Genomic DNA, 21887 nt, shown 5'->3' on the forward strand with positions numbered 1-21887 from the left:
ATGTACGTTTGTGGATCCATAAATAACGGCCTGATACAATTATGAAATTAAAAAATGCTTTCACACTTGAATAAACTGGAACTGACAAACCAATCCCAGAACGACTCCTGGGAATTGTGGCTTCTTAAAAATACTGTTGGAACTGTGAATTGCAAAAAAAAAACAGAAATTCTGCAGAAACAGAAGGTTACGTTTACACAACTAAATTTCCGAGGACGTTTGAGAAGCCGGCTTATATATAGTTTGTTTCGCGCTTGACATTGGTGCTGCTTACAGAACAGCAGGCCTTGCATACCTAATGTTTCATTCGTTTCTAGGACTACTGCAAGAAGGGATATGCAAGGGCTGGCAAAGGCAAGCCAGTGCAGCTCGGGCACCAGTGCAAACATGACACAAATGTTTTGAAGCTTTGTGAAAAACTGGAATTGCTAATTCTATTGATATTTCATTTCCGCCTCTATCCTTGGTGTTGGGGATTATTAAGAAGTTTGGAGACTCACCTTTCTGGCAAATTTGTGTGCTCGGGTGACCATCATAGAACCTTCAGCGTGATCAAAGCCTTGCATTACCCCGTGGCTGGACACAGATGGCGTGGAGACACGCACATCCCCAGAGCAACATTAGGGTGCACTTGTCCAATGAAGGAAGGATGCAGACAGTCTTGGCCACACTCGAGCCTGGTCATGAATCATCTGCCCGCAACGCTGTACATTCCACCAGAATAGTTAGAAGTTCTTCACATGGGTGGTAAGATACTATACCTTGACACTGCTTTACATGTACACGTCAGTCAGTCACTAACATGATAGAAGCAAGGGCTTAATTCGTGAAATTCATTGCCATGGATTTTAAGCCGCAGCACAATACTGAAAGCATTATATCAACTGGCTCGTGGCACTCGTGCAGTAATTATGATGTACTTCAGTCAATGCAAAAGTGAAGTATTGCACTAGTAGAACAATCAGAGTTTTGTTTCGGCCTACTGAATTCAACAAATCCTAAGAATAGATGACTTAAGGGAGCAGCACTAATGCAAGGCAGTAAATTAGCTTCATATACTATCTGCTACTGAAGTATTACATTCCTAATAACTACACCTAATATGATATGTATCACTTTATAAACTTTCAATATGCTCCGGCTAAACAATGCAAGGACCAACCTTCACTTTATAGTAGGCTGAAGTCTAACAAGGAGTACTACTTTCTTGTTACAAAAAATGCATAATCTGATTTCAGCAATAATTTGTCCTGAACCAAAAATATTCAAATGCTTTGCTTTTTGTAATTTGTAATTCCATCCCTATGGTAAAGATCTTCGTGAAGAGAATAAAATTTCATTTTTTGCATCTCCGTTGTTGGAAAAGCCTATCCCAAATATGTAGAAATCTCAGGAACATGGCAAAGGGTAAATTTAGGGCATGGGACTAACAAAAGCCCACGCAGCGCGGGGGGATTGTGGGGAAGAGTTCTCAACACAGCACTTGGCCTGAGTGAGCCCAGCAGTGCTGTAGTGCTACAGTAATGGTCTTGGCTCCCTTAAGGGAGCAGAGACCAATACCGTAGCATTGTTCCCACTGGGCTGACCAGCGGGAATGTCTTAATACGATGTTCCCGGTGAGAACATCGTAATACGACGTGGGATGAGGCAGCCAGGTTGACGGCAGCCTCATCCCTGCAAGTTTGGCTCTTGGCTCATCTAACTGCCAAACTCGGAATGAGTCCCAAATACTTTTATTTGAGGAACGTGGACTAGTACTTATTTGTTTCTGTTTCATAAAGAAGAGAGTGGCATTAGTATGCTTCTTGCAGATATTATCATCCTAGAAGTGAAGTTTAAAGGAACAATATAACATTCAATATAAAATGATCTAAAAGCTTTGGGCAGTCCTACAATAAGGGGTTCTGCTTGATGGTTAGCTGGATAAAGGTATGGTGCAAAGAATATGTTTGCAGCAAATCATGCCTGGAAGGACATGCCTTGATTAAATGGAGATAATGCACAACTGAGCCATTTAACCACAATGATTTTGTGCCAGCAAGCAAATATTCCAATTTAAAACGGTCTACAGTTCACATATTACAAGTCTGTTACACTAAAGTAGTCTGAACCCAATTGTTAACTAAATAGAATCATTAATGGTCCAATATAATAGGAAGATAAAACAGATCATGAACTACCTGGTACAGTGAAAGATGGGTTAAGATAGGAATGCCAAACTGATAGCTGGAATTAAAAGAATGAAGCCTCGGGTTGAGGAAGTTCTACCCTCCCACAAGACTCTAATGTCCCTTTGAAAAAGGCTTGTTCAGTTGAGTAGTGCAACACGGTACAATGTACAAGCATAGTAAATTCTCTGTAAAATGTTATTTTGAGATAGAAAGACATGAAAGGACCACAAAAATTAGGCCACATCAGCAGTATTCCATACTCATCATACTACATTTAATCACACATTCAGCCACATCCACAAAGAGGGAGGAGTAAGTATTCTCTTAAACTAGTCATCCAGAAACACCCACTATTATACTAACCACTCATTTCCTCTTTTGATATCTATCTACATCTGCAAAAGGAAACCCTACCCAGACTTTCTTACACCACTCCTAAGCCAAATTTGCTTCAAAACTCCACAACCCTGAATCTCAAAGACGCTCTGAAACATGCCCTTTATTCTTATTATCATCTGCTCAGCTTCTCTACTATTACTTCACATCCATAACCCTGGATTTTACTTAATATTTACAATCTTCAAATCAAAATGTGACACTAGTACATACATAATGCAATAATAAGACCACTACAAAAACTGACACTTATGAACAAGCTCTGCATATATTTTATGATTACCTAACACTAAATCTTTATACTTCCATCACCTCACCAACTCATTTCACCCTAGCTACAGTCATTTCCACAAACCATTAACAATCTACCTTGTCAACTAATAACTTAGCATCCTACCTCTTCCAACAAAAATTACCAGCATAAGAGAAACCAATGCAGGACTACTTACTACTACTCACTGCTCCAACTTCACCCTCTCACACCCTGTCTGTAATTGATATGTCACCAATTATGTAATTTGCAATTTCACCAGTGATGTCAATTAACGAGTCATGAGTGATGTAATGTGTACGTAAATAAGCAGTGCGTGGGGTGGAGAAATTTATAGTGAGCTCTGTAAACTATAACTGATGAATTTCAGTGGCTTTTTGGGTTTTTAACATTACTTTTAATATTATTTCAATCACTTTTGCTGGGCACTATATTTTTGCTGGTTTAAACAATCCATGCATATTACCCCTGGTACCCAGCAGCAAGTGACTGTGCTTCCCCTTAAAATATTGCTTAGATGGCTTATTCTTAATTGGCATATTTAACTGATCTATGAGTCCCTAGTATATAGTACAGTGTATTGAGGGTCTGTACGTTAAATGTCACTAGTGGACTGCAGCACAGAATGTGCTATCCACTGTAGTGACAGTATTCATCCCTACCAGTGTAGCCTGACTGTAGAAGAGTCCAATTTGACCTGTCAAAATCAACTCTTTTTTTCAGATCAAAATGACTGTTTAAAACTTTATCAAATCACCCCTATGTAGCCTTTGTCACTCACAAGGCAAGGTGCATGGTTTTTAAAAGTAGAACATGTAGAAATGTAATGATAACATGTCCTTACAGTGACTAGCACCTAAAAGATATTTTTCATGGTGGCAAGCTTGGAAGTCTTAAGAAGAAAACCAGAGTTCTAATTAAATACTAATTGGTTATCTCAGGATGGGACTAGATAAAAAAATATTTAAATAAATATTTTGATAGGTATGAAAAAATGAATTCAATGGCGAAGTCAGATTTTTAATGAATACAATGGAAAATGACCTTTTCAAAAAGTTACCTTTTTCCTGGCTCAAGTTCCAGGAGGCTAAATTGCATTTGCCCTCCCATTTCTGCCAGCCAGGAATTAGCATTTGAAAAGGTGTGAAAAAGGCGTGAAGTGACACCCGGGAGTAACAATAGGCAGATATGAATGATCAGAGATGAATCCTCTGAACCAGAGAGGATATGCAGGGTGGGGTCGTGAGCATCCTTTCAGAAATTACTTTGTCAAATACTGGTTGGAAGTCAAATCCTGCTTGAGAGGTCTGTTGAGTTTACATTTAACAGTGGAAGGACGCTTGAACGGAAGAGAAACAGTATTCAAAAGCAATGTTTGTGCACCCACTGGATGCAGAAAAACCCTGTTTTGTTCTACCAGACTTCTGTCTCTGGTTTTATTGGGGGCAAACTGGAATTTAGTGTTAGATGTGGGAGGATACTAGGAGTACCATAGTAAATGCCAACCAGCCCTCAGAGTCCAAGTTTTGAGTTGCTGAAGACTAATGGCAATCAGGAAAAATGCTGCAAGTGGGAACGGATAACCCCAGTGACTTTTATCCCATTGACTGGGGCATGCCTAAGAGTCAGTCCTGGGCATTAGCTTCTGTCAGCCATAAATGTGGCACCTCCAGGCACCCACTTTAGAACATTATTGGACATGAGGAAGCATAGAAGAGGACTGGAACTGCTGTCTGTGACCAAAGAGGAGCCACGGTCAAAGAAATGGACTTCAAGGATCATTAAGGCCCACCTATTGAAGCTACAGGGACACAGCAAGTTATGAGAGGCCTATTTCGGCAACTGCCCAGCTGACTAGTGGGAACCAGACCTGCACTAGACCCTGCTGTTGGCCCCTGCCTGACATCGTTAGAGTATCTGCGTGCATTCCCTGGGTTGATGGATGGCTTTAGAAGTGTATTCCTGTGGTGGAATTGACTTAAAGCACAAAGTCAGAAGGTAAACTATTTGACAAGGGTGAATCTGAATGATGTATCTGACCCGTGCTCTATCGCAGTCAGCATCAAGTTGTGCCTGGTCCAGGTCTACCGCGACTATCAGCACTTTGTGCTTCTTAGTGTTATAAAATGTTAACATTTATACCTCTGGTTCCTCTTACTGGGTATTTATCATTTTTGGTCTAATTTTGTTTATAGAAGTTTACTTCATTTTTTTTATTTGGTTTGGAATTTTTATTGTTTTGCATTTCAACGTTATTACTGTTTTAATACTGTATAAATACTTTACACATTGTCTGTCTGCCCTGTTAAGCCTGTCTGCTCTGTGCCATAGCTATCAGGGAGTAGATCTTAGGTTAATTTAGTGACTTTAAGGTTTCATCCTGACAAGGGCTGCAATTATTTCCTGAGGTGGGTAGTCAACACTCCCAAATAATAATGCAATATCCATCTATCTATCTATCTATCTATCTATCTATCTATCTATCTATCTATCTATCTGAGAAACACTATATACCATGTAAGATATGTTGCGAAGGTAGATTTAAAGTTCTGCATGGTAATACATTGCAATGTAAAGGTAATTGCAACATAATTAATGTGCTGGAACAACCTATATTACAACAACTGATACCCCAATACAAGCACTCAATAGGAGGCAGATCAATACACCAAACAGCCAACAGCATGAGGTGAGACACAAATCTCCTAGATGTGTATTTTAAAGGATTGTTAAAAATAAATTGCACTGTAAAGCCAGACCTAAAAATGGGGGTTAAGTTGCATGCCTTTTTCAATTCTTTTGCTGACTGGAATATATCATTGAAAGTCAACACACCTTGAAGAGTGAGTAAATCAAATAAAAGCCCCCACAAAATAGAAGTGAATACATTGGCTTGGATGATACCTAGTGTCTGACCACAATAGTTCTGCTCAGAAAATAAACATTCTGGTTGGCTCACAGTCAGGTTGCAGCTCTAAGTCAATGTGAATGTTGGTTGAAACATAAGTCAACTTGTTTAACAGTCACTTGTTCTAGCCAACCATCACTTCCTACAGAAGAACCTGGGATAAGACACCGATACTTTCTAAACTGTAGCACCCATTACAGGAGAGACTGGCCAGCAATAGCGAAGAAACCTGGAAAATGGTTTCCTTGGATGATAAAGTCATCTGGTTGGCTAGCTTGATTTCAGTTCATCAGCAAACACAGACATTACCATTCATGTGAAATTCACACTGCTGCAGTACTAGGAAGAGGTTTCCTGTTCTCAAAAGAAATTTGGGTGTTAGAATCATAGGTGGACAAGTGAACTGAAGAAACATTTTCTACAATCAATGAGCTATTCCAACTATCCACAAACTATGTAAATAGAGCCGCTGTTTGCAAATGTGTTTTATTGAGGGCCCCTAAAACTCTAGCATGGATGCCAACCTTCTGAACCTCTGCTGGACATCACTTATGCAAGGCTTATTTAGTAGGCAATTCCGACATGTAAACAATATATGTTGCTGTACAGGTGTTCTATTAAGAAACTGAAAAACATGCATTTGCTACAAAAATATGAGCAGATTCAAGTGATACAAACGATTATGGTGAAAAGCGATCAACCACTCACATCTCTTCTTCAGGCCAGTGTGCATCCTCTTCAATTTGTAAGGGTTCATCAAGATCTTCTGATGTACCCTGAGAAAAGGTAGTAGAAAAAGCAGTTTAGTAAGGTGTACATGTAACAATAAAAATCACACAAGGGCTAACAGCACGTACAAAGTAACTTAGGGCGAGCAAGTAAACCACAAGGCAATGGATGTTTTTTTTTCAGAGCAGTATAGCTTAAGGCACCCTACAGTGCACTTGCTTCGACTGGAGATTTGATATTAACATGGTCGCTTTTAGGCAGACAATGCACAGTCATGCAGCAGGCTGTATTCACAATTTCTGATGTGACCTATACTTGGTGTGATCTCTGACTTGACCGCATGGAGGAATTTAAAGGCATTTGGACACAATGCCAAACCTCTCAGAGGGAGTTAAAATGTTAAATTTGAACATGTTGAATTTGGTCCACATGATTAGTGCACAGTGCAGAGATGCTGTTTGCACAATTCAAATAGTGGGCTTGATTCACAAAAGCAATCACGAGTACAGGAAGTATTGCTACAGTAGTAGACTTGCTTACCTTTGTGAATTGGCCCTGAAATGTCCAACTCCATATTACTAAAAGTGCAAAGAAGGCACAGTCTATATTTGTACTAATTATATAGTAATATTATCTGAATATAACCACAACACATATTTTGAGGATACTTCACTACAATTACATCCACAACAGTCAGAGTACCTAAAACAGTACAACAGGACTACTATTTCACGAATTCCAAACTGCCTTTGTGAATAGGCCCTACTATCTTTATATATGCACACCTTTGGAAAATGGCATAACAATTTATTGCCATCTTTATGTATTAACCTGTTCTTTCAGAATGAGGGGATTAACTCAGACAAGAAAAGTCCTACTGCTTAGCTGCTGTTCCTTATCCTTCCCAAAGAAAGTGTACTGCTAATACAAATGGACTGGCCTTACAAGTGGAGAACTGGATTATTTTTTACTTGCTCAACTCATCCAAGGCTAGTCGCTAAAATCCCTGTGTCATAACTGTACAGTAGGAGAAAGCTTTCAAGGGAGCGGGTATATCGTCCTATTGGGTGAAGGGGCCAGGCCCCTCTCTTTTTGCTAAAAACAAAAAAAAAAGAGTGTCTGTCAGGCTGAGCAAAGGTCAGCCTGACAGACACTATTTACTTGCAGGTCAGGCAGCCAGGAACTAGACATGCGTTAGGTCCCTAAATGCCTGAGTTGAACTTTGCTGATTTGATGATGTCACAGCTCCTCTGGGTGTGACAGCTTCATCTTGCTAAAGCACCTTGAGGCCCTCCTGACAAGGGGAAGTGTCACTGATTGCCTCAAACCAGGGTACTTCAGTTCTAAACCCTGAAGTTCCCAGGACTGCGTGTCAGTCACTGACACCTCGTCACAGAGCAGAGTGGGGTGGGGTCAGCAACTATCACTGGGCCCATCCCACTCTGTGACAAAGTCAGCCAGTGAGGGAAGGAAGCAGTCCCAGGTCTCCTGGGACCTCCGAGGCAGCACTGTGCAGGTGATCGAGCCTCTGGCTCTTTCACTAATTCTGTGGTACCACAAATCTTTCCTTCTCAGTTCAGAGGGGTGAAGGGTAACAGTTATCAAATTCATTAAATGAATTCTGTACAACCCAAATGTCACATAATAACATTCTGAGACAATTCATATGGTTAAAAGGATTTATTACATACTCAAAGTCAACATTACATAAATGAGTCGCAATAACAAAGTGTAAATATATAAAATTGCCAAAGGGGAAATAAAGTGTTGTACAATGTTAAACCTAGTTAGCATATTCAGGACTAAAACGTTACAACAATGCAAAAGATCAGGAAAAACAAATGATTATTGGCCACTCGAACCAAATTCTCCTGCCTAACCATTTAAACTACGCCCTAACTGTTAGAAAAGGGGTCTCTGGTTGGCAGTCAGTTTGCACTCTGTCCAAGCAGGGACCCTCATTCTAGTCAGGGCAATGGAGATACACACTTAAGATAATCCCTGCTCACTCCCTTGGAAGCTTGGCACAAGCAGGCAGGCCTATCTCAAAGGCAATGTGTAAAGTATTTGTACCAACACACACAGTAATACAGTGAAAACACTACAAAATGGACACCACACAAGTTTATAAAAATAGCCAATATTTACCTAAATCAAACAAGGCCAAAACAACGAAAATCCAACATACACAAGTAAAGTTAAAATAAAAGAGTCTTACTCCATAGAAAACAATAGATGCATTGATGTTACACAAAGTACCAGGTTTGCGTAAAAATTAAAGCCGCACGGGTGAGTGTGTGTTGGAAAAGTCAGCGATGCATTGATTTCTTACTTGCAAGTGAGGCCGTGTGCCGTTTCTTCTCAGGTCGGGTAGGCAGTGAGTCATTTTTCTCTCCCGCAAAAAAGCGATGCTTTGATTTCCAGATGGGCACCTCGGATCTGGGCATGTTCACGTCGATTTTGACACCCAGCGATGATGAGTGTGAAATACGGCTGCACGGTGATGAGAATCCGCACTGTGTGGGGGGTTTGCATCATTTTCAGCAGCCGCAAGTGGGTATTGCGTGGTTTCTCCAGCCGCAATGCAGGTGATGTGTCAGTTTCCAAGCCGTGATGCAGGTGGTGCGTCAATTCTTCAGCCGCAATGCAGGTGGTGCATCTAAATTTTTCCCGCACATCTCCTGTGCATGGATTGCAGTTTTTATTTCATCTTGTTTACCTTTCAAGGACCAAGGGCAGTGATTCCCAAACTGTGTGCAGCGGCACCCCGGTGCGCCGTTAGAAGTTGCCAGGGGTGCCGTGCGCATTCTTGAAAACATAATGACACACTTTTAAAAAAGAATAATGCGTTTACTTAACCGAGTGACGGAGGATTTTAGTAACCAATTGGTGTGGTTTGTGTTAAAGTGAAACAAACGGTCGTAAATTACATGTGTGAAAAATAATCTATGCCACACATATACATTAAAGAAACGAAGGTCAGATAAGTTTTAAGGAAACAAAACAAAGCTTTATTCATTTCTTCCCTTAGCTTAAATTATGTCATCAAGAAAGCTGACAGACCGACTGTTTCAAAAGCAGTTGAGTGTCTTCAGAAAAGATGACAAGTTGCAAAAAAAGGAATGTCGAGGGAATGGGCGGTGTTCTGCATGAGTCAACAAGAACATATCTCTTTCTGTAACGCCGTTTCTGATGAGTAAATCAAATCCCAACTTTTGTTTATAATGTGAAACCTCCGCAGGCACGAAACTGGATCCGTAAACATTTTCTTAGAAATGTCGTATTACTTGAATTAGGGGGTGCTGTGTGACTCTAGTCTATGTTAATGTTAAGCGGCGCAGTAAAAATGATTTTTCGGCAATTACAATTACTCCCGATAAAACTGCTGCAGTCCGTGAGAAGGGAGGATTGCTCGTGGGGGAGAGGGTGGTGCTTGTATGGCAAGTTGGTTTTCAGCATGGGGGAGTTACATGAGCCCCACCTGTGAACGTCTTGCAGCGTGATTACGTCGTTTTCAGAACCTTCGGTCTTGCCAGGCGTGCAGCAGTGCAGAAGAGAGCAATGGGGTGTTATTGCTACCCTCATTAAAGTGCGCACATCGTTGAATTCCGGTTTTGTTGAATAATCAGGTAATTATTATCTTCTGATATAATCCATGCTTTCAGATTGGATACATTTTGAATGTTTTTTTTCATGCTGTGCTCAAGATTGATTTGCTCCAGGACTGCTGAAGATGTTGATTGCAGTATTTTACATGTGGCCTGGCATATCATATGACTGTTATTCCTCCTCGCAGCACTGTGATCTCATTGACCAAAATGTGGCTCAAAACCAGCGAGGCAACAGGAAAACCTGTATAAAATGTTTTCAGAGGAGGCCTAGCGCTCTACAAGAATGTCTTTATTTAAACTTTACATAAACGGTGTAGAAATAATATGTTAAATATGATTATTACTCAAGGGCTGATTATTTGATGGGAATACTAATCTTTTGTGCCAACTCATGATACCTACATGCCTAGTATAGTGTATTTTTAAATGCTTTCAAGTAACACTGTTCACATTGGTGCATTCTTGTTGTGTAGTTTTTAATTTGCGTTTGTTTAGTTTGTATTGTCAGGTTTTCCCCTACAGGTGCTGGGAGTGTTATTGCTTGCCAAGTGGAGCAGGCCACTGCTTAGCCTTGTGATCATTGATGTAATCCCTCCCGTCTCTCCCATTTGGGATTTCCTCTTACGCTGCCAGGTGTCTTGGTGAAGGGTGGAAAGATAAGGGCATTTTCTCTGTTTGGGTCTGTTAGGGTCTGGAAGGCCCAGAAAGCCTGCCCTGTGTGCCCCTCATTTCTCGCTTATCTAAATATCTCAAATTTCTCCTTCCTTCTTTTCCTTCAACAGTTATCTGACTCACATCCAAACACCCCCCGACACGCCATTCGGGTGGGCACAGAGACCTACTAACATTGTCTCTGGGGTGTTCTTGTTTGCCCTTACCACACCTCTGGGTAGATTGTGTGGAATTCCCGCTCTGGTGCATGTGAGTCGTAATAGGTGCACCATCTCTACTACTGCACTGACGCACAGGACCAGAGGCTGGCGTAACTCGAGCACAGCCGTTTTACATGAATAACACCTGTATGCATATGACAGATCATATTTCTGCATCCTCCTGCGAAGCCCATCCATTAATGGGGGGTGGGTGTGAATGAGGAAAGAGAAGCCATGTTCCCCTGAAATAGTAGCAAAGTTGCACATACTGCAGCACCACTGTCTGGATGTTGCTGTAGCTATGATCCCACAAGAGCAATGAACCTTCCATCAGCCAGACTTACAAACTACTGAAATCTAAGGCATAGTGGCATAGGCCAGTCTGGAAATTTACCTCTTTATATATAGTACCTGGAGGATGCACAAAGAGTAACTGCAGAGTGGGAGTGTGAACGACAGTGCTTAATTTGTAAATAAAAACGTGCCGGTGCCCAAAGCCCTCCTCTTAAACATGTGGCTGCTGCAATTAAATGTGGGAAAACAGAATACTGAGGCAGTGTAATACTGAAGCCATCTCAGGCCTCTTCAATGATTTTAAAACCACGTCCTTCCCCTTCAGCTCACCCTTGTTTTCTCCCATTGTGACACTATTTCGTTTTTCTCTTCCTCAGTCTTTCTCTTCTCTTCTACGTCTGAAATGATTGGCATCTTTATGATTGACAATGAAGAGATTTTTAATACTGAGTTCAAGTTCGTCTGAGCAAAGTGAAGTCTCAGGTTCTTCAGAGAAAAAAGAGGACGGGAAGCGAAAAACCAAGTACAGAAAGTATGATGACAGGTATCTAGATTATGGTTTCACATGTGTACAGGCTAATAACAAGGAGCGTCCTCAATGTGTAATCTGTTTAAAAGTTTTGGCTTTAGAATCCATGCTTCCAAGTAAACTAAAGCGTCATCTTGAAAGTCTTCACCCAAATGTGGTTGGAAAGCCAAGGGAATTTTTCCAAAGAAAACTAACAGAAGCCAAATTACAAAAGACCACTTTCTGAAAACAAGCCAAAGTTAATAGTAACGCGCTCTTGTCTTCTTATAAAGTGGTTTATCGTGTTGCACAGTGTAAAAAACCACACACAATTGCAGAAGAGTTGATTTTGCCTGCTGCTGTTGATATGGTAACCATCATGCTCGGCAAAGGTGCTTGTAAACAGCAGCTCAAAGTGCCTCTTTCTAATAATACTATCAGCCGGAGGATAAATGATATGGCTGATGTTATTAACGATCAGCTCATCTGTAACTTAAAAGGCAAAGATTTGCACTCCAATTGGACGAGGCAACAGACAACCAAAAAGACACCCACCTTATTTGCTATGTCAGGTTTGTTAACGAAAAAAAAATAGTTGAGGATTTGTTGATCTGTAAGGAAATGAAAGGTGGAACTACCGGTCAAGACTTGTTTGCGGTTGTGGATGATTTTATGGTACAGAATCAGATTGACTGGGAGAGATGTGTTGGAGTTTGTACAGACGGGGGTCATTCAATGGCAGGATGCTACCAAGGACTTCAAGCTTGCATACTGTCTAAAGCACCTAATGTTGTTTGGACGCACTGTATATTACACAGAGAAGCACCAACAGCTGGAAACTCAGTGCAGAACTGCATAATATTCTGAAAATAGTCACCAAAGTGATTAATTTGATTAAAACAAGATCAATGAAAGCAAGGTTTTTGGTAAGCTGTGTGAAGACATGGGTGCCGAGCACTCATGCCTCTTGCTCTACAGCAGTTCTCGATGCTCTGTCTCTCGGTAACTCACTTCTTAGAGTGTATGAGCTTAGGAATTAAATATACTCATACCTACATGATGATGAACATTGTTTTGCAGACAAATTTATTGATGCAGACTTTCTAATACAAATGGCTTTTCTTTCGGATCTTTTTGAAAAACTGAACGCACTGATCAAGTCCTTGCAAGGTAATAATACTAACATCTTGCAGCTCTCAGACAAAGTTTCAGGGTTTAAGAAAAAAGTAATCCTTTGGAAAGGCAATGTAAGCAAAGGTGACTATAAATGTTTTCCTTCATTGGACACGTCTCTGCAAGACAATGAGATGGCATTAAAGGAGGAACTGAGGATAGTTTTTGTTCTGTATTTGTCAAACTGCATTTTTACTTTCAGAAATATTTCCCAGAGGATGAAGTGGAGCCAATAAAATGGGTGAGAGACCCCTTCAATGCTGAGGTACCTCAGCATTTGAATAACGAGGAAGCAGAACAGCTCATTGACATTTCAAGTGACTCAACATTGAAAGTACAATTCCAGTCTCTGTCACTGCTTGAATTCTGGTGCCAAACTCAAGATGAATACCTAGTGATTAGCAAGATTGCCCTGCGTGTTTTGATCCCGTTTGCTACTTCCTACCTTTGTGAAGCTGGTTTCTCAGCGGTTGCGGTGATAAAGTCAAAATATAGGGCAAAAATTCACCTTGAAAAATAAATGTGTGTTGCGATCTCAAAAATAACACCAAGATTTGAGGAGCTTTGTAAAGAAAAACAAGCACATCCATCTCACTAGGATTTTCCAAACAAATGTAATCCTTTCTATTTTGTTTACATTCGGACTCCCTGTTTTTTGCTGTTAATTAAAAAACATTTTCTACAGAAATTTGTAGTGTGGTTAGTCTTACATGTGTTCAAAAAAGGTTGCTAATTCGTGGAAAAATGTTTGGCCCTTAATATTGTATTGTTTCTGACTTAATTGAATTAAAAGAAATCTTAAAGTAAACAACTTGTATTTTTATTTTGTTACCAAAATGATAATACCTTCATCCCAATTATTTGCAGGAAGAAAAATTGAAGTACTCCTGAGGCTGGGCTTACATTGCCCACCCGAAAAAAAAGTAACACAATGGGGAGCCGTGGGCAATGGTCAATACGGTGAAGGGAGCTGCGGGTCAAAAAAGTATGGGAACCACTGACCAAGGGAATGGATGGGGTACCACTTAGCACGGTAAGAGTCTCAGCAAGAGAGTCCAAGTGCTGGTAAAGGAAGTCTTTGATGGCCCTCAGACTTCAAAACAAGAGGCAAGCTCAGTCCAGGCCCTTGGAGACATTTCACAAGCAGGAATATACCACAAAATCCAGTCTTTGTCTTCTTGCAGGCAGAAGCAGCAACTGCAGGCCAACCTAGTAAAGTACAGTCATAGGCAAAGGGGCAGTACTCCTCCAGTTCTTCAGCTCTTCTCCTTGGCAGAGGTTCCTCTTGAATCCAGAAGTAAGCTACAAATCTGGGGTTTTGGGTCCACTACTTTTACCCCTTTGAAGTTAGCAAACGTCTAAGGAAAGTCTCTGTTTTTCACAAGATCATGCCTTGCCCAGGCTTGGCTCCAGACTCACAACAGGGGGTTGGAGACTGCATTGTGTGAGGGCAGGAACAGCCCTTTCAGGATTAAGTGTCAGCTCCTCTCTCCACTGTAGCCCAGATGGCCCATCAGGATATGCAGGCTACACCCCAGCTCCCTTTGTGTCACTGTCTAATGGAGATTTCAAAAGCAGCTCAACTGTCAGTTTGACCCAGACAGGGAATACACAAGCCGACAGAGTCACAGAATGGTTTAAGCAAGAAAATGTCCAATTTCTAAAAGTGGTCTTTTCACCCTGGCAATTTAAAAATCAACTTTACGAAAAGATGCATTTTTAAATTGTGAATTCAGAGACCCCAAAGCCCGGATCTCCATCTGCTCCCAAAGGGAAACTGCACTTAAAAGCTATTTAAAGGCAGCCCACATGTTAACTTATGAGAGAGATAGGCCTTGCAATGTTGAAAACTGAACCTGGCAGTATTTCACTGTCAGGATATGTAAAACACACCAGTACATGTCCTACCTTTAACATACAGTGCACCCTGCCCATGGAAGTACCTAAGTCCTAATTCAGAGGTGCCGTACATGTATAAAATGAGAAGGTGTGGGCCTGGTAAGTGGGTACATTTGTGTTTTGCTTTACTTTCGACTGAGCCAAGATATACACACTGAAAGGAGTAGAAAAGATTTTCTGGAATGCACTTCTTAATCTGAAGAAGACATTTATTATAGCTTTTTGCAAGGTTTGTGAAGGAAGGTTGGAATAGTAAAAAGTGTATTTTCAAAATCTGCAACAACAACGTGAGGCCATGAATAAAAAGTCTTCAACCTATAAATAGCAAATATATAAAGGCAAGGATACAAACACTTATATATTGATATATAGATATATATTCATATGCAATGCAAAGCAAATAATTAATGAAAATTTATCACCATAGGGCCTGCCAGGCGCTTCATCTTTCTCATGCCAGCAAGAAGATGACCCCTGTTCAACTGCGAGAAAGAAATCCTCACCCTCATGGGAAAATGTCAGCCATTTGAAGCCCAATCCTGACCGAGGTCTCGGAATTCATTGCTACTGAGCAGGGCCATCTTTTTATATCAAACAACCACGAGAACGCCTTCTAGAAAGCCCTCCCTCTCAGATTGAAATACTAAAAAATGCTGGACAGGAATGTGTTGGGAGCTGGCCATCGTCCCGAGACATGCCTCTCAAAGTCAAACTGTTCTCTTGCCTATGATAAGCACTAGCTTGTCACGGCCTTATCATACTAACTGCTCACCTCCTACATGTTGTGTACCAGCCCTAGCTCTTCAATGAGAAGAAAAACACGTAGAAGTAGAAAAACACATTGAATAACATGTTTGCACAGGAAAATACTTTAACGTGGAGGCAAAGCTAAGCTGAACACAAAATGGAGTCTAGGCTGAATACAAAATGGATTCTGTAACCAGTGACCACTAAAGTGACAATAGGCAGCTAAGCCAGGTGCAAAGCAGTGTGACACGACATCAGTGGTCAATACTCAAATAAAATTACAACTTGCCAGGTCGAATTGGCAGTTTAAAACTGTACACACAGACCCTGCAGTGGCAGGTCTGAGCCATGTTTACAGGGCTACTCCTGTGGGTGGCACAAGCATTGCTGCAGGGCCCCTGGTAGCATTTAGTTTACAGGCCCTGGGCACCTCTAGTGCACTTTACTAGGGACTTAAAGTAAATAAAATATTTCAATCATGGAAAAGCCAATTACACATACAGTTTACACAGATAGCATATACACTTTAGCACTGGTTAGCAGTGGTAAAGTGCCCAGAGTCCTAAAACCAACAAAAACTAGTCAGAAAATGTAGGAGGAAGGAGGCAAAACGTTTGGGGATGACCCTGCAAAAAGGGCCACGTCCATCACAAACTATTCCAATACTTTAGAAGTATTTGAGTAAGGTCTGCAAACAGAAATTCAGTTGAATAGTCTGTTAAGAGAGGTGTGATGGCATGAAGCCACAAAGAATTACAAGGTCTGTACATTGCTAACGCAGAGGTTTTAATGATATTATTAATGAATATTCATGTATCTGAATTTGCGAAGAAAATGTAATAACGTAGGGAAAAATAATGCACGCATTTGAAAGTGTGCCCACTAGAGTGTCCGTCAATGTTCACAAAGTACTTATTAATGGCTTATTAATATGAAATGATGACCTTATGTTTGATTAATGTAGTAGTGTCATATTAAGGGTTATGTATTATGCATTAGCTTTATTAATTGTAGGCCTTAACTTAGCAGAGGTCTTGGCCTAGTTGCACGGCCTCATGTCAAGCTGCATTGCTTAGGCGTTTTATAAAATGGATGCTTAGAGAATTAAATTGTGATTTTCCACTGTACTGTCCATGTGCTGGTAGCTAAAAGTCTTCCTCATGAGAAACTGCTTGCTAGAAGATGCTGTACTTGCTAATGCAACATTGTTAATGTAATGTGTGTAAGATTGAATTTCTCAGGAGAATACAATGCAGACTGACTGGAGTATAAACTGCAATATTGTTAACTTCCGAGCCGACTGACGGGAGCTCGACGAGAGGAGCCAATCATCGACATGTGAACCATGCACTAATAGAAATGTAGATTTGAAGTTTTAGTTTTATTGAACAAAGTGTGAACATGCGATTCCTTGACCATTTGAGACTTGGGAAGTAGTTTTAGGAAATCTAACTTAGCCAGACTCCACTGAGAAGAGGACAGCACTTTGCTATTTGACAGTGCATTTGCCATTTTCTATCTTGCCGTAAGGCTATTACTTTCTTGACCGTCTTGAGAAGAGACGTGTCTAACTTTATTGCTTAAAGACTTTGCCTTTTCTGAACTTTGATGCTGAATCCTGATGCCTAGCTGACCGAACTGATGTCCTGAGGACGAAGACTGCCACAGCTTGCTGATCCTAACTGAGCATAGGTATATAGTGTTGGACCTGGCTTTTTGACAGAGTCATCCCCAAACTTTTTGCCTCCTTCCTCCTATTTTTTCTGAACTGTTGTTGGCTTTTGAACTCTGGGCACTTTACCACTGCTAACCAGTGCTAAAGTGCATATGCTCTCTGTGTAAATTGTACTGTTGATTGGGGTATCCATGATTGGCTATTTGATTTACTTGTAAGACCCTAGTAGAGTGCACTATATGTGCCTAGGGCCTGTAGATTAAATGCTACTAGTGGGCCTGCAGCACTGATAGTGCCATCCACTTAAGCAGCCCCTTAACCTTGTCTCAGGCCTGCCAATGCAAGGCCTGTGTGTGCAGTTTCACTGCCACTTCGACTTGGCATTTAAATGTACTTGCCAAGCCTAAAACTCCCCTTTTTCTACATATAAGTCACCGCTGATGTGTGCCCTAGGTAACCCCTAGAGCAGGGTGCTGTGTGGGTAAAAGGCAGGACATGTACCTGTGTAGTTTATATGTCCTGGTAGTGTAAAACTCCTAAATTTGTTTTTACACTATTGTGAGGCCTACTCCCTTCATAGGCTAACATTGGGGCTGCCCTCATACATTGTTGAAGCGGTAGCTGCTGATCTGAAAGGAGTAGGAAGGTCATATTAAGTATGCCCAGAATAGTAATACAAAATCCTGCTGACTGGCGAAGTTGGATTTAATATTACTATTTTAAAAATGCCACTTTTAGAAAGTGAACATTTCTTAGCACTTAAATCTTTCTGTGCCTTACAATCCACGTCTGGCTAGGTTTAATTGACAGCTCGTTGTGCATTCACTCAGACACACCCCAAACACAGGGTACTCAGTCTCACTTGAATACATCTGCATTTTGAATGGGTCTTCCTGGGCTGGGAGGGTGGAGAGCCTGCCCTCACACAAAGGACTGCCACACCCCTACTGGGACCCTGGCAGACAGGATTGCACTGAAAGGGGACCTGGTGCACTTCTTAGCCACTCTTTGAAGTCACCCCCACTTCAAAGGCACATTTTAGTATAAAACAGGGCCTCTGTCCTACCACCTCAGACACTTGCTGGAGAAGAAACCAGAACCTGCATCCTGCCAAGAAGAACTGCCTGGCTGCTCAAAGGACCCACCTGACTGCTTTCTACAAAGGACTGATGCCTTGCTGTTGGCCTGCTGCCTTGCTGAACTCTTGTCTGGCTGTAAAAGTGCTCTCCAAGGGCTTGGATAGAGCTTGCCTCCTGTTCCCTGAAGCCTCAGGACCAAAAAGACTTCTCTTTTTCAACTGGACTCCTTGTGCGGGGTGAAAATTTCAACGCACAGCTTGCTCCGTGGTGAGAAATTCACCGCACGCCGATCCAGAAAGACGCTGCTCGACGCGACGCCTGCGGTGCGACTGGAACTTCGACACACGGCCTTGCATGGACAACGTCGCCCGACTTCCAGAGAGGAAATCGACGCGACGCCTGCCGTGAGAAAGAAAATTCCATGCACAGCTCCCCGGAATGACGCGCAGCCGGATAACAAGCCGAGGAATCCACGCAAAGACCCTGAGACATCTGGTAATCCCGCGATCCACAGAAGGAGACGGTCCGCGTGCCGGAAAATGACAAACGTCTTCCCCGAGTAAAAAACAACGACGCAAGTCCGTGTGTGAAGGGGCGAAACCGATGCACACACCATTTTTCTTCCCGTAGAACGACGCACGTCTCCGTGCGTGAAAAATAACGACGCAAGTCCGTGTGTGAAGGGGCGTAACCGACGCACACACCATTATTCCACGCATATCCTCTTCTGCGGCCTTCTGCAGAGATTTTACACTTCAAACTAGGTACTTTGTACTTGAAAGAGACTTTGTTTGCTTTTTAAAGACTTAAGACACTTTATATCACTTTTTAGTGATATCTTTACAAATTCATATTGCATGTTTGATCGTTTTGACCTGCAAATACCCAGATAAATATTATATATTTTTCTAAACACTGTGTGGTGTATTTTTGTGGTGCTATATTGTGTTTTTGTATGATTTATTGCACAAACGCTTTACACATTGCCTTCTAAGTTAAGCCTGACTGCTCATGCCAAGCTACCAGAGGGTGGGCACAGGATAATTTGGATTGTGTGTGACTTACCCTGACTAGAGTGAGGGTTCTTGCTTGGACAGAGGGTAACCTGACTGCCAACCAAAAAACCCATTTCTAACATATAGACTATGATATTCTTTGCTATGTCTATCTACTTTTGTTTCTAGGTACCAACTGCTATTTTGATAGAGCCATAGTTAGATGTTTTCCAAATTGGTGTTGACTACAATGTGTTGCATGAAGCCCAAACATGCTATTCTAATCTGATGTTAGCTAGGGTTTTCACCACTAATGGAGTTCAATACATGGAATAACATTTGATGTCTTTTCTTTGCTGAATCTAAATGTATGTAATATTGTTTGCGCAGTTATTCGTGCTATTAATTTGTACTGTAACTTTGGAATATGTAATAGCTCAAGCTTTGATTAGATTACGATTCTTTCCTCGCTTTGGATGGCCATTGTTGTTTCTGTATGTGTACCATTTGATTTTGAGATTAACCTACGTGACCTTGGCATTGTTAATATAGGGAAATAAATATTCAAACTTTTATATAAAAGTGTGGGTATTCATGACTGCAAGTTCATGGTGTGTGACAATTACTGGCTCCTACAGATTAATGCGAACAATTGATTATTTGTTATTGATTGGTATTGGTACGGGGTTTATATGGTGGTAACATCTTAAACGTAGTCAAAAGGTTCATCGACCTATTCGCGTCCCCTTTTAAGTTTACTTATTATGGTCAGATGCGCCAACAGAAGGGTCCATTTAGCTCTAAAGATAGAAAAGGGTTTGAATCTTTCAGTAACTAAACCTTCCTTAAACCACAGTTTCCAAGACAATGACATCACAGACAAAGCTTCTCGGATTAAACCCTAATTAAAATTAATTGGAAGATACAATTTCCAACCCCTGACACATCCCATACTGATACTCTTCGACTGCCAAGCTTCCAGAACGCTCCTCTCTTCGTCCTTGCATAGTTTGTTTCATGCTTTCTTATCTTTTGTGCACAATGAGCTTATTGTTGACTCCATCTCCGACCCTAACACCTGAATCCCGAAAGAAACCTTTAAGAAAACAACTCCACAGTGAATTTTATCTGAAACAAGAAAATGATGTGTAGGGCTCCACTCCAGCCAAGTTAATAAAACACAAATATACTTTCCAATTAAATGAATTCTAAACACTACATATGAAAATAGACGAGATGAGTATGCAAAATAATACTTTTAAAACATTAGTCTTGAATAGATATTCATAAAACTGTGATTATATGCCATAAACAAAGATGCAATCCATTCATATGCTTTGCAATGCAGGAATTAAATGAATCCTATTAAATGTTATACAAAATGTGACCACCAACTTGTCACCACCAGACTATTATCACATTCTTTTCCCAGAGACGTAGTGGCACAGCCAAACTATGTTCTTTTTTCTCCAGAGACATAGGGGTACCGCCAAGCTATGCTCATTCACTGATAAGTTTGACCTTTTTTTTTTATTTGGTGTGTGGGTGAATATATGGGAGTGAATTTTGTGAATGGATGTGTGTGTGCATGTGTGTATGGAAGCATGGATGTGAGCTGGTGTTTTGTGTGTGTGCTTGTGACCCGTCCACCGCCCTCCCTACTATAATTACTGGCAGCCAGGGCATGCAGTCCTATATCTATTGAGTAGTGGCTTCTCTATACAGCTTGAGATCACTGAGGCTGTAAAATGAACAAAGGTGAGATTCTACAGACTGTATGGACATGTTCAGTCATTTACGTGTCGCTATATAGGTATGAAACTAACTATGAAGCATATTTAAGATTAAAGAAAAGAAAAACAGTACTCGCAAAAATGCTATTTTCATTCTAAGAACTCACAGTTTTTCCTTTCATAAAATATTATCTTCACAAGTATGCTATATACCCTCCATAACCATGTTCACAATACAGGTTAAATAGAAGATATTCACTGTTGTTGATTAACTAAAGTGCAATATTAAGCTTCATCATAAAATGAGTAATCCTACGTCTAGCCTATTGCGGAAAAGTGTGGTGCAATTTATCTAGCAAAAGAATAATAACAGTCAGTATGATCATGGTTTTCTATAATCATGCTGCTTTGCTCCATGAGAGAGAGAAAGTTAAACACTGTATATTGTCTGATCGAATGATTTCTAATGTTGGTTACCCTGGCCATTCTTTAATTCTTTAACTGCGAAGTTCATATATTTTGCCAGCCTACAAATCAGGTGGGGGTCAGTCCCTGGTAGACATGGTGTCATGTCTTTATCAACTGATCACGCAGGTCCCTAAGAGCTTCTTTCGAAGACCCAATGAGTACGGGCATATGCAAATAGCACGTGCTAAGAACTCAAGTTGGTAACCGCATCCTCTACAACATTTACCTCATATAGTAGTTTGTGAGTTCCATCCTGAATTAATAAACAAGAGTGGAACTAAAAGGAACCTGAGACTCATAATTTGTTCTAATCCTTTGGTTCAGTTCATGCTCAAATACTACTGTGGGAAACAAGAGG

At 40.9% G+C, this 21887-nt stretch overlaps 1 protein-coding gene across 1 annotated transcript in view; it reads right to left on the reverse strand.

The window, feature by feature from the left end:
- LRCH1 (leucine rich repeats and calponin homology domain containing 1) overlaps positions 1-21887 on the reverse strand; it is a 666761-nt gene that overhangs the window by 187938 nt on the left and 456936 nt on the right. The window contains exon 10 of the mRNA XM_069205389.1: positions 6455-6522. Coding sequence (XP_069061490.1) covers positions 6455-6522 — 68 coding nt within the window. The remainder of the gene's footprint in view (positions 1-6454; positions 6523-21887) is intronic.

This window comes from Pleurodeles waltl, chromosome 8 (genome assembly GCF_031143425.1).
Source record: "Pleurodeles waltl isolate 20211129_DDA chromosome 8, aPleWal1.hap1.20221129, whole genome shotgun sequence".
Classification (NCBI taxonomy): domain Eukaryota; kingdom Metazoa; phylum Chordata; class Amphibia; order Caudata; family Salamandridae; genus Pleurodeles; species Pleurodeles waltl.